The sequence below is a fragment of the Rhinolophus sinicus genome, chromosome 8, assembly GCF_057876585.1.
Source record: "Rhinolophus sinicus isolate RSI-liver-muscle chromosome 8, RSI-T2T, whole genome shotgun sequence".
Lineage (NCBI taxonomy): Eukaryota > Metazoa > Chordata > Mammalia > Chiroptera > Rhinolophidae > Rhinolophus > Rhinolophus sinicus.
The window spans coordinates 65350034-65363450 of NC_142508.1; the positions used below are offsets into that span (position 1 = coordinate 65350034).

General features: G+C 49.3%; 1 protein-coding gene across 3 annotated transcripts in view; it reads left to right on the forward strand.

Annotated features, from left to right (window-relative positions):
* Nucleotides 1-13417, forward strand: part of RANBP10 (RAN binding protein 10) — a 56458-nt gene that overhangs the window by 34676 nt on the left and 8365 nt on the right. For all 3 annotated transcript variants that reach the window (XM_019756077.3, XM_019756086.3, XM_074314712.2), the window contains 3 exons: nucleotides 4355-4522; nucleotides 9166-9188; nucleotides 11045-11229. In XM_019756077.3, the coding sequence (XP_019611636.2) occupies nucleotides 4355-4522; nucleotides 9166-9188; nucleotides 11045-11229 (376 nt within the window). The remainder of the gene's footprint in view (nucleotides 1-4354; nucleotides 4523-9165; nucleotides 9189-11044; nucleotides 11230-13417) is intronic.

Below are 13417 nucleotides of genomic sequence, written 5' to 3' on the forward strand. Positions count from 1 at the left end.
CAAACTTATATAACTGATCAATTATTTGGGAATTGAACAAAACAAAACAAAACGAAAATGTTTCTATTTTCCAGCCAAACTGAAGTGATGGTGAATCCTGAATTGACTCCACATAAATATTTTGGTTTTTTTATTGAGCAAGATTTTCAGTTTTTAAAATTTTTATATCCATATTTATAGCTTGAGTTAAACTCAAAATTCTATGGTAGTTCTGTCAAAATAATTATATAGTTTATTTTTGAAGAAAAGTATTCAAAATACTTAAATTCTTATTTTAGGTTTTTGAAAATGTAAGCATCTGTTGTTTTGGTAGAAGTTATTGAGCTCCCATACAGTAAGACAAAAATATCTCCCAAATATCCTTGAGTCACTGCGTAAATAGGAAATGATTCTTCCAGGTTATTTCACTAAGTTTGATAAATCAAATGGCCACATTATTATTAGGTTTTCTAGAGTACCTACTGCTTCAATCTGAGAAGGTTAAAAAAAGAAAAGCTGCCAACTCATGTCTTCCAGGTTCTAGCCAGTAAAATCTGCATAAAAGATTTGTCATGCAGGATCGTCTTTGTGGGAGAAAGACATAGGCTGGGCCTGGGTGGCATGTGTGTTCTGGTCAGCTGGCCGTGGCTGCCTGGTGAGGCAGCAGGGTGGGTATGCCCTGGGAAGCAGAGACGGACAGCTGTGGCCTTCAGACAGGAAGCGCCAGTGCCTGTCTTCCTTTAGGGCTTGGAGCTGGGCCTTCCCTCACTGCTGTCCTGCATGCCCCCTGACTCACTGCCAGACAGAGATCCCAGGGCCACAGCGCCCTAAAATCAGTACATCTGACCACCCTCGTCTGGTGATGGCACAGGGGCTCAGGGGTGGTTTCACTGCCAGGGTGGTTACTACCCCAAATGAGACAGGACCTATGGCAGGAAGGTTATGAGTTTGGGAACTTGAAGATTTGGGTTCAAATCCCAGCTCAGGCACCTCTCAGCTGTGTGGATCTGGTAAGCAAGTCCCCCAGTCTCTTGGTGAGGTGGAGGTGACAGTACCTGTTGTGCCAGACACGCGGGGGGGTATTGGGGTGCTCTTCTAACAGGTTGCCCCATTGTAGTCAGTTACTGTGTCCCATGTGAGAAGTCCCCATGCTCCATCTGAGGGATTCAGGGGGGGAGGGCGGGGAGGACTGCTGTGACAGGTGTGGCACGTGGCTGTGGATCCTGAGTCAGGAAACGAATGGGCATGCCTGGGGTCCAGCAGGCTCAGTGTGAGCCAAACCTGGGAGGATGATTGTGACGTTGGTCCTCACGTCTGCAGCTGGCCGTTTTTCATCTATGGGCTTCTGTAGACCAGGGGAGCCGCCGTTACTGCAGCTGCTGCTGCCAGGAGCCACAGGGCCTTCTGTATTGAAGCCTGAGGAGAGACCTTGCCTGCCATGGTCTCATCAGCCTGCCTCTTGATGCAGGAATGGGTATCGCTGTGCTCCAGAGAGCCATTTCCTGAGGTCAAATTATTTGTGTACCCACCAGCTACAGAAAGGCCCTTCCCACTCCTGGGCATGGGGGGCTTAGAAGTTGGGTCGATGCCCAGAGCAGCCCCTTGTCCTCTGAGCTAGGCAGTCCCAGTGTCTCTGGGGAATTGGGAAGTGAGAACAGGCCGGGCCTCCAGGTCCTGCCTTGGGCCTTTCTAAAGCCAATCCTCAGCAAGTCTCATGATCGTTTCCTTGTGTGGTGATGGGAGGGGAGCAGCAGGGCTTCGGGCCCTGCACCCATTAGTGAAAGCCATTCAGCTGTGGCCTGTTCCCCACTATGAGTTCTGGGGGGAATGTTTAACTAGAGGGTTCCGGGCTGAGAAGACATGAAGGCTTAGGGTACACATGGCTTGGGCTGGATGCTCTGGTTATGAAGGGCAACTTACCCTTGAGCCCACTGGTTTCAATGCAGGACAGTTTGGGCTCTAGGGTCTGGTCAGCTCCACCTCTCCAGTCGTGCCCTCTGTCTCCCTTGCCAGTCCCTAGCCTTGTCATTCATCTGTTCTCACCCCCACACCTTTGCTGAGCCTGCCCATGCCCCCTGCGCTCACTGTGCGTGTCCTCTCTCTGTCTCTGAATGTTTGAGCCCTGCCTTCCTTTCTGAGCCGCTCAGATCCTCACGCACCCGGCCTCACTGCCCTTTCCCTCCCAGGGGAGAGCTTCTCCTACCCATGCTTATTGCATAAGCATGCTGCTCAGACCCCAAGGAGGCAGCAGAGACTGGGAGAGCGACTTGGAGGGGCTGCTTTGGGGAGTAGACCTGCCTGCCAGCCCCTCAGCTCTCCTCCCTTGTGTGGGTCCTGGGCTTGCCGTGGTCCTGTGGGCTCCGTTTCTGTTCCTTAGCCAAGGAAGCAGGCAGACCCTCCAGAGCGCACAGCCTCCTTTATCTGTACTCTGCCTCCCGGAATGACCTTCTTCACTTTCTCCCCTGTATAAAACCGTGAACACGTCAGAGGTCTCATTTCTGCTCTCACCATTTCTGTTCATCGTTGTATTGAAGGTCCTCGTCAGTGCAGTAAGGCAGGAAAAAGAAATAAAAGGCATGCAGAGTAGAAAGGAAGAAATAACAACTGTCTTTATTCTCAGACAATATATTAAAATATTCTGAAGAATCTTCACAAAAGCTAACAGAACTAATTGATGAGTTTAACATGGTTGCAGGATACCAGGTGACTATATAAAAAAATCAGATATCTGTGTGTGTTTAATAGTGTTATTGAGATAAAATTTACGTACCATAAAAGGCACCCATTTAAAGCGTACAATTCAATGGTTTTTTAGTATGTTTATGGAGTTGTGCAACTATTATCATGATCTAATTTTAGAACATTTTCATCACTCCAGAAAGAAACCTTGACCTCATTCCTCCACCCCCCAAATCAGTTATATTTTGTTATACTAGCAAGAAACGATTATAAAATTTAAAAATAACATTTATAATAGCATCAAAAATTAAATACTTAGAGATAAATTTGTCAAAACATTGTTAAGAGAAATTAAAGATCTAAATAAATGGAGAGATATGCTACGTTCATGGATTGAAATAATATTATTAAGCTATCTATTCTCCCCAAATTGACGTAGAGATTCAACACAATCCCAATCAAAATCCCAGCAGGCCTTTGAAAGATACTGTTAAGAAAGTGAAAAGACAGGCCACAGACTAGAAGAAACTATTTGCAAAACACATAAAATAATTTATATCCAAGATATATCTAGAACCCATATAGCTCAATAAGGTACACAACCCAAGTAAAAAATGGGTTAAAGATTTGAACAGACAATTCAATCATTTTCTAGTAAACCAGTGGTACATAAATATATGAAAAGATGCCCAACGTACTTGGTCATTGGAGAAATGCAAATTGAAACCAAAGTAGTATTAAAACTTCTACTACATCCCTACTAAAATGGCTAAAAGAAAAAGAAAAAAACAAAGACAACTGATAATACCAAGTGCTGGTAAGAATGTGGAATTCATACATTGCTGATGGGAATGCAAAACAGTACAGCCACTTTGGAAAAGTTTGGCTGTTTGTTATCAAGTTAAACATATACTTATTTTATAACACAGCAATACCACTTCTAAGTATTTACCCAAGAGAAATGAAAACATGTGTGCAAAGACCTGTATGCAAATATTTATTGACTTTATTCATAATGGCCCAAAATTATAAGTGACTCAAATGGCATCAACTAGTGAATAGATAGACAAACTGTGGTATATCCATGTAATTCTTTTTACTCAGCAGTAAAAAGGTATGAAATACTGGGACACCTGACAATACGGATGAATCTCAGGTACATTGTGTGAAGTGAGAGAAGCCCTACACAGAACAATCACTCTGTGATGCCATTTATCTGACATTCTGGAAAAGACAAGACCATCGGAAACAATCAGAGCAGTGTTGCCAGGGACTGGAGATGGATGGAGGGGGCTCGCTGCAGACAGGCACGAGGAAACTTTTCGGAGTGATGGAAATGTTCTCTATCTTGATTGGGGTGGTGGTAACATGTTAAAATTTGTTAAAACTCATTGAATTGTCAGTTAAAAAGGGAGAAGCTCATTACATATAAATTATACTTCAATTTAAAAACATTTTTTTAAACCCACCATGACACAGAACTTCGGCTCCTTCTTCATTCATTGGGCTGCTGGACTCACTACTCACTTGGGCACAGCCAGACCCTGTCCACAGCTGGCTCTGTGAGAGGCCAGAAGTGCTGACTGAGGTGGTGACAGGTTGGGCAGAATTCAGACCTGGGTGAGCGTCTATGGCTGGCTGTTTTGTTTCTCTTTCAAGTACCTCTACTCAGCTGTGGCTGCTCTCTTTCCCACAGGTTGGGATAAACATTCCTATGGTTACCATGGCGATGATGGGCATTCCTTCTGCTCCTCGGGGACTGGCCAGCCCTATGGTCCCACATTCACCACAGGAGACGTGATTGGCTGCTGCGTCAACCTCATCAACGGCACCTGCTTCTACACCAAGAATGGCCACAGCCTTGGTGGGTGCATAGGGGACCTTGGAGTGTCTGTCCCGTAAAGCCACTTTGGTTGATGAGAGTCCCAAGGGCAGGCTTTGAAGCCAAAACATTGTCACAGAGCCTCGCTGAACTCTGGGGAACTGCAGCCATTTCTAGACATTGGAGCCCTGCAAGGTTAAGGGAGGGTAGCAGGGGCACTGCCTTTGTTAATCCATCTCTTCAGGATCATTCATTGAGCCCAGGGTCAGTGTTGAGAGAGCAGCATTGTCATGGTCATGCCCCCTGGCCTGTGTGGTACTTGTGGGAACAGGGTTTGGGGTTGGTGAAAAGTTTTAAGGCTCCTGAGTACATACTTGAGTAGTAGTGGTTTGCCTGCGTGTGGCCTGGGCCCAGGCTTTGGCCAGCGCTTCTGGCACTCAGTGTGCTCGTTGCTATGGAGCAACAGTGAGGACTGTTTTAGTACAAGGTAAACTGACAGGCTGGAATCAGATGGGGCCAGGTCTCCTCTGGCCTGTTCGTGGTTAACAGACAGCAACCTCGACAGACTTATATTTAAAAAGGTCCCTTTGGTGAAACTGCAAAGAGTGGACTGACTGGAGAAAGGGCCAAGGGAAAAGGCAGGAGGCCTAAGGCAAGACAGTGGTGATGGGGATGGGTACAGGAAGTGGGGAACAGGTCTGACAAAGACCCAGGGTGGCCAAGTATGGCTATGTGACAAATGGAGAGCACTAGCAAGAAGGGGAAGTGAGTGGCTAGATTAGTGATACTATCAACTGAAATCAGGGACCCAGGACAAGCAGCAATCTGTGGAGGGTGATGGTGGTCCTGGAGGAGCCCTTGGAAGAGCAATTCTGTGCAAGGGTAGAAATGTAAGACTGGAACTTCACACAGAGGGAGACTTGGGCTATTCTGATGGGTGGCCCTACTAGGACTGCCTCATATTTGGCCCTCGAGTGAGAGGAGCCCTTGGACAGAGTGGTCGTGATGTGGTACCTAACCACTGGGCCTTCCTGCGTGTGTTTGCAGACGTCTTTGATCTGGCAGACCCTACCAGCCAGGCTGCCCACAAGCCTTGCCCAGAAAGGAAGTTGGACATTTTACCTGGAACTCAACTCCTAGGAGACCCACTTCCCCCGGCTTGAGGGACAGTTAAAAGGGGGCTGCCACTCCCCACAGCCCCTTTGTGGCTTCTCCAGGAGATGAACCTGGGCAGAAGTAGGGACCTGAGTGGAAATCAGGTTTTCTGGTGGCTTGGTGGAATGATCAAGAGCCCTCATTCCTCAACAGTCCAGAGTGGGCAGCGAGAGCATAGCACAGACACTGCAGGGCTGACCCATGTGCACATGGGAGAAACTCTCCTCTGAAATCCATGGCCATCTGGCTGCAGTTACTGGTATCCAGCTGGTGAGGAGCGAGTTGCTGGAGGGCAAGGCCAACATCTCAACATGACTTTCCACTTTGTTCTCTGACTCCAGCCTATTGCCTGGCTCTTGGTTTTTCTGCTGTCAGAATTCCAGGGGCCAGTCATTGCTGTGGGTTCTCTTTACCTGAGCCCCTCTTCACCTGCCCCTCAGCAGCCAGCCCCAGTCCCCTCTGCTCTGGATTCTGCCCTTCACATCCCTCCAGCTTGCCCACACCTTGCTCAGAGCATGGCACCTGCTGTGGGAGCCACAGTTTAGGGCACACCCTGCTATCCCCTCTGTATCTGTACCTCCCTCTCGGCCCTCACTGTGTGCCAAGGGCCATGAGCTCTTTGTCAGTCGGCTCCCTTGGTCCATAGAGCTCCTGGCCGCCTTAATGTCAACCCAAACCCTCACGCTGTTTGTAAAAACTCACCTTCCTAGAGCATGCCTTGTATCGACCCCATGCAAGACCTCACACATCTTGTAATTAACCTTCATTTAGGAGTATGTTGCCTGTTTTTCCAGCCTGTCAAGATCTTCTATCATTTTGTTTGTTATAGCTCAACTATTTGGTGTTCTTTTCAGCATTGTATTAACCTAAAATTTGATAAACATATTTTGTGTGTTTTCATCAAAATATTGATGAAAAAAGTATTGGAAGAATATGAGGCTGAGATTTGAGCCTTTAGCCTATAGCTTATCTGGGTAGACACTAGCCATTTACGAATCACTTCGTTATATTAGTTTGAAACTCATGTTTTTCTGTTTTATCCACAAGGATACCGCTGAGTCCTTACTAAAAATTGTATACCACCTGTGCCCTGCATTTTCTAGATTATGAAATTTAATGGAGAGGCAGTGAACTTGGAGTGATAAACTATTTGGTGAATCTTCTAATGACCTTGTTTCCTTTTCACAAGCCAGCTTATCAATAATGTGCTTCAGAGTCTCACGCAGGATCAATGAGCCAATCACCGCTCTCTAACCTCAGAACCTTTCCCCCTTTATGGAAGAATGATGTTTCCTGGCCTCCCCACTCCTTTCATGTACTCCATCATCCTCTGTCACAGCACTCACCCTATGTGTCATTGGTCATTTGTCTGTGTAATTATTTGATGCATGCCCTCTCTCTTGCTGGAGTTGGCAGCACTTTGAGGGGCAGGCTTGGAGTTGGTTCCTCCTGGGAGGTCTCAGTAGATAACTTGATGGAAAGATGAATGAGCGAGTGACTAGACAGGAGACTGATGGCTCATCTACAAGTGGTCCATTACTTGCAGAGTCGTTTTTTCCCAGCTCTGTGCTCTCCCACAGGCTCTTTGTACCCTCAGCAACTCCTGACCTATGTCTGTTTGGCTCGGAGCACTTCTTATCAGCAAGTTTGAATGTCCTGTTTGCATCCTGGATCTGTGCCAGGACCTTCTTCCCATGGGCCAGCCCAGATCTTGCCCTTGTAGTGGCCTTACAGAGGCTCCCAGAGACCTGCAGGGCTTGGGGTGGGGGTGGGGGGCAGTGTTACCCTTGTTCAGTGCAATAGGGGGCGGAGTAGCCTCTTTCCTCATCTTCCTAGAAGCACCTCAAGGTCTTATCCTTTCTGCCGTGGTGAGGTAGAGCTGGGCAAGCCCGAGTAGGTCATCCCCTGCCCAGAAGTGTTGCCGTTGCCTCACCCTGTGGCACAACTGCAGTCAGCTTGTACCCAGACCTCACAGTTTATAAAGCCACTTTCACAAAGTATCTCAGTTTCTCTCTTGAGGTGTCAGAATTAGTTTTTCAGATGGGCTCAGCAAGGTTGTATAACTTGTCAAAGGTAACATTGCAGATAACTGATGGAGCCTGGACGCCCCCTTCTTCCAGGGTTCTCCGGGCCTCTTCCATGAGCTGGGGGTACAGCAATAGCAGCCTGCTATACTGAGATCCATGAGGGCAGCTCCCACGCAGTCCTGGAGGGTGCACACTGAGGTCTCCGCATGAGTGCAGAGAAGCTTCCATATTCCATCCTGCCAGCTCTGACTACTGACTGACTGCATGTGGGGCTCAGAAGTGGCCTCAGGCAGGCAGATCATGAGGTTTCTGAGCATCCCTCACTGTGGAGCAAAGTAGCCTGGCAAAGAATGTCAACAGTCTCTCTGCTTCTTGGTTTTTTCATCTGTAAACAGTTTCAGAGACAGTGGACACCTTCCATGGTTATTCTGAGGGTTAAATTATTCCTTGTGAAACACTGAGCACAGAGCCCAGCGTGGAGGAAGCACATGGTATGCACTGGCTGCCTGGCAGGATTTGGGCCCCAGATTTACTGGGAGACCTATGGTTAGACCCTCACCTGTTATTCTGTCTTGTGGGGTTTCAGTTTCTTTCCTGGGTGGGGTTGGGAGAGCAGACTGGGACCTCTTAGAAGTCAGTGGTTTGTAAAACTTTCAGGCCAAAAGCTCAGGAGTTTCTAGAAAATATAAGAATTTATCTTAAAAATGGGAAGGCTGTGAATCCTTGGGAGAGTCGTCTTTGGCCCTGAGTTGTTTCTCAATCTATAGAACATGAGTGCTCTGGTGGATGTTCCAAGGCCTTTCTCCTACTTAGTCTCACTCCCCTGTCCCCTCACTTCAGACTGAGGTCCCTGGAAACACAGCCTCTTCTCTTGGCAGGAGGCTTCAGAGGGTACACAGGCCAGTGTTAACCTGGGCTTTGTCAACTTGTAATCTCTAGGGACTCTGGACGGGTATGAGCTGGAGGTGAGCAGCTGCCACCTTTCCTGTCTCCACTGCTCTGTCAGCTTGGAGATGATACTCGAGTGTCAGGCTAGGAATGAGTCCAGCCCCGCCACTTCTGCTAGTTTTATGATTATGGGCAAATCATTTAACCTCTGAGATTTACTTTCCTCATGTATAAAGTGGGGGTAAGAAAGCCTGCTCCCCAGAGTTGGTGTGAGGTAATAAATGGAACGGGGCCTGGCATATATAGTAGGTCTCCATAAATATGTGTTGGATCAAGAGAAGGATCTGGCCTGGAGAGGCCTCGGGGGCAGGTCATTTGGGTTTCAGTCCTTCCTAGCAGGCTTTTCCTGCTGAACGGGTGGAAGAGCTGTGGGCGAATACTCAGGATCCAGCTTTACTTCCGACCAGGCCACCTAGCTAAGGAAGGCCAGAGTCTATACCTACCAGACCCTACACGTGCTTGGCCTTCGCCATAGGGTAGATGTGGTGACCAGCCTTTCCCCAGCTATTGTGACGGACCCTCTGTGGGCTGATGACTGTCTCTTTCCCTCTACAGGTATAGCTTTCACAGACCTACCGGTAAGTACTACTATGGGGACTCTCCATTCCGGGCTCTTGGGGACTGACCGGGGTGGTACCTGCAAGTGCAGGGTGTGGAGTCGGGCCCTTTCCCACCCAGGGCTATGTGCTGTGCTGTCAGCTTGAGAGTACCAGTACGGGGTACCTACTGGTCTTTTTCTCTCCAATAGCAAGGCCCGGTCTTGCTCTATGACTCATAGCAAGTAGTGATTGGTGGCATTTCCAAAGGCAGTTGAGAGGGTGGTGTAGGGGGAGATGAGGGTAGCTCCATGGCTCAGCTGGTCTGAGACAGTTATGTGTGGCTTACAGCCAGTGGACCAAGATGCAGTGTAGAGAGTTGTTCCTGAACTATTAGGTCGCTGTGCATCTCCATCAAAGATCCCGAAGGAAAGCCAGTACCCTAGGGGACTGAGTCTGCTACCATGCAGTGTACCTCTGGGCTGGAGAAGTGAGCTTCGTGGGGTTTTCTCTTCTTGGAAAAGGGTGCGGTTTCCTGCTGGCTTAGTTCAGGGCTCATCCCCACCTCCTGCACCCCAATCCTGCTTTATTAATAGTCATCACGGGCCTCGTCATATGCAGGGCCTCCACCCAGCATTCTGGGAGCCTGGCCCTGCGCTATGTGCACTGGCCGGGTTCTGGAAGGAGGAAGGGTTTGCTGACTCTGGTGGCTGCTTTGCGATCCTGGGCTCTTCTGTCATGCCCAAAGAAATGTCCTTGTGGTCTGCGGAGCCTTCTGAAGCCCAGACTGTAGCACCCAGAATCTTGTTAGAACCTCTTGTTTATGGATCAGAATCCGTCCCTGCAGGCCCCAGAGAGGGGCTGTGGTCCTAGGTAAATCGAACAGACACAGGAGAATTCTGACCCTGGCTGTGGAAGAGTCTAGTTGTAGAGATGCCACACGAAACAGCCAGACATGAACGTGGGCAGTATGTCAACAAGTGCTAGAAAGTGAGTGAATGCAGTGAAGGTCAGAGAAGTCTTCCTGGAGGAGGTGAGCTTTGCCTGTGGCATGGAAGATGGGAGGGGAAAGGAAGGAAACGAGGTTTTGTGGGTTCAGAGCTCATGGTGGAGTAAAGGCACATGACACTCAGGGATGACACCTGGCCTGAGGATGGAAGGCCGAAGAGAGGACTGGGGGCCCAGGGCAGTAGCAGTGGCGAGCCCCAGGGGGCACCGAGTGAGGGAGTGACCTGGCCAAAGCTCACCATGGCAGGGAATGGATGGAAAGCGGAGTCCCACATCCAGAGGGACATGCCCAGACCTTCCTGGCTGGAAGATCCTCCTAGTGAGCCTCTGACAGGACAGGCAGCAGCCCCCTTCCACCCTCTGCCAGCGTCAGGGGGCCTAAACCACCTACCCTTTTTGCCATGCTCTCTTCCTCCTCCCGTCCTTTCCTGCCTCCTCCCATCCTTTCTCCCCTCCCCCCCACATGCCTCTTTTTTTATGGCAAAGGGCTCCTTGGTCCTGGATCTTTCTGAGAGGAGCCATTACCCACCACTGCAGCAGATCTTCATGGGCACTGGCCTGCCTGCCTGTGCCCTGGCCGAGTCCCAAAAGGGGACCTTGGGCTTTGGGGACACCATAGCCTCTGTTGCAGGGCAAGAGACTCCATGTTGAGCCTGGCTTGCTTTTCTTTTGCTTTCTCCCCTCAAGCTTTGGGGAATAGTGTCTGGTAGGGAGGTGGGCAGACTGTGGCTTAGCCCTGCCTCCTTCAGCCTTGCTGCAGTTCTTCCAAAGCTGGAACCATGGCCTGCAGGAGCCAGCACCTTCCCCCTCTACACCGGAGGCGAGGTGAGGCGTGCTGCCCCACCGCCCTCAGGGCCCGACTGACATTTCATTCTCCTCCTCCTCCTCAGGCCAACCTCTACCCCACCGTAGGCCTGCAGACACCCGGGGAGATTGTGGACGCCAACTTTGGGCAGCAGCCCTTCCTGTTTGACATTGAGGACTACATGCGGGAGTGGCGTGCCAAGGTCCAGGGCACTGTCCATTGCTTCCCCATCAGTGCCCAGCTTGGCGAGTGGCAGGCGGTGCTGCAGAAGTGAGTGCCCTGCTCCCGCCCTTACCCAGCCCTGCCCCATCCCAGGGGCCTCACTCTTCTGTAGGCCCCTATACTGCTGCAAGCTGCTCTTAGGAACTCCGGTGGATGGCGTTCCTTCTGGAAAGCACTCCCAGGGTGACTCTGCCTGCTCCTCTCCTGCTTCCCTCTTATCTGATGGACAGCTCCCGCTCAGTTCTCCAGATCTGCTCCTAATTAAACCTTTGCTTCCTCCCCACTCCCAACCCCCCCACTGGATCCGACAGCTCTGTATGTAATATCACCAACAGGGCTGTTTTCCCTCTCCAGGTCATTTTGCAGAAAGAATACTAGGATGCCATCTGGTCTCTTCCTCTAGACTTTTTCTACCATAGGAAGTATCCATCTTGCCATAACTCGGGCCTGAGGTCACTCTTAGCTTAGCATCTAGCTAAGTCCCACGTATCCATGGCAGTGGTGGCAGGAAGAGGACCAGCCTAGTTGGCTCTTTGCTGATTAATTCTGATTGTCCCGGAGGCCAGTCTTGTTGAAAATCCCAAGGGAGGCCAGGTTTGGGTCTCTCTTCCACTTACCAGCTGCAGGCTTGAGTGAGGCAATGACCAGTACCCACTCTGCCAGGAGGTGGATTAGCTTGCTAGCTTGGCTCCCGAGGGTGGGCAGAGAAGGGCTGGGCTTCCACTAGCCCTGGTCCCTTGGGTGTGGTTGGTGTGCACCCTGAGTTCCTCGTGCAGCTTTCCTTTCTTGAGGACTTGATATTGAGCCAGGCCCCAGGGAGCCCTGAGGCAAAGCAAGGTGGCCGGACCCTTCTCAGGAAGAGCAGCACTGCTATGTCTTCCCAGCCCTCAGAGCTAATGACAAGCTTGTCCTCTGGGGACCAGCACAGTGCCAGTCCCTGCAGCAGGCTTTCTGGGGCAGTCAGGGGAGAGCTGGAGCTATCCCAACTGTGCGGGAGGGACAGACGCTCTCAACTCACAGGGTCCGGGCTCAGCACGTGTTTGTATTTGTTTACACGTGTGTATCTGTGTGCCTGTGTGTGTTCAGATGTAGTATTTGCCAAGAACTGCATATAACTTGTGTCCTATGATTTCATATAACTTTGAACATTGTTCTATTACCTCAGAGACAAATTTGCCATAAGCCCCTGGGCTGGCTTCCCATAGTAGAAGTTTCCGGCTGTTTCTTCTCTTTTGGTTGTATAAGTAATCCTTTTGTATGCTGAGTTTTTCTTATTTAAGATTATTTTCTTGGTGTCCTTTCAATAAGTGGAATTATTGAATCAAAGAGACTGTACATTTTAGTGGCATCTTATGAGTATGTGTACAGAGACTCATCTGAACCATGTGTTGTTAAAATGTTTTCCCTTGTGTTTATAATAGTAATATAATTAATATAAGAATGATTACTTTGAGTATAATATTACAAATACATAATTTCATAAGAGTTTTATTTATTGCCTTCTTTGTGCTAGGCACTTTATGTGTATTATCTCACTCCCTATAACACGAGGGGACACACAGCTGAATTTCTGTGCCTTCCACATGACAGCTCTTCAGACATTTGTGTTTTGCAATTATAACTATGACATCAGACACATGTACACACCAAAGTACTCACTCCTATACAGCTCGTCCTTCTGCTCTGCATGTGTGTGCTACCGCTCAGCCAAGTTTGGGTGGATTAAATGGCCACTTGTTGCCTGATGGCTTCTTGGGCCCCTGATGTGTGGTGTATCGGGAGTAACTTGGTTCGCGCGTTAGTTCCCCATGACCCTCTAGAGCCAGGACTCCTGAGGGCCAGTTTCGCCTGGTGAGCTACAATGCTCCTGCCAGGCACATGGGGCAGCCTGCAGAGGAACTCCTGTGCCTGGAGAAGGTACGCACGTGGCATGTATTATCTCTGTCTGGGCAGCTGCCAGACTGCTTGGCTGGCTGCCTTTCCAGGAAGCCGTCAGAGAGACTATTGGCCATCTCTGGACTTGCTGCAGTTCACAGGAGGCAGCTGCTTCTGTAAGGAGATGGTATGTGCCTGTGTGTGTACTTTTGTTATCATACTTGCCCACTTGTGGGCAGCATATCCCAGAGAAACTGCAGCCACTCCTCCAAGCTGTGAGGACAGATGTGTTGACCAGCCCCTCTCCAGCCTGACTGCACGAGCACTGGGGGAAATTTTTATTTTGTTATAGCCCCTTTAT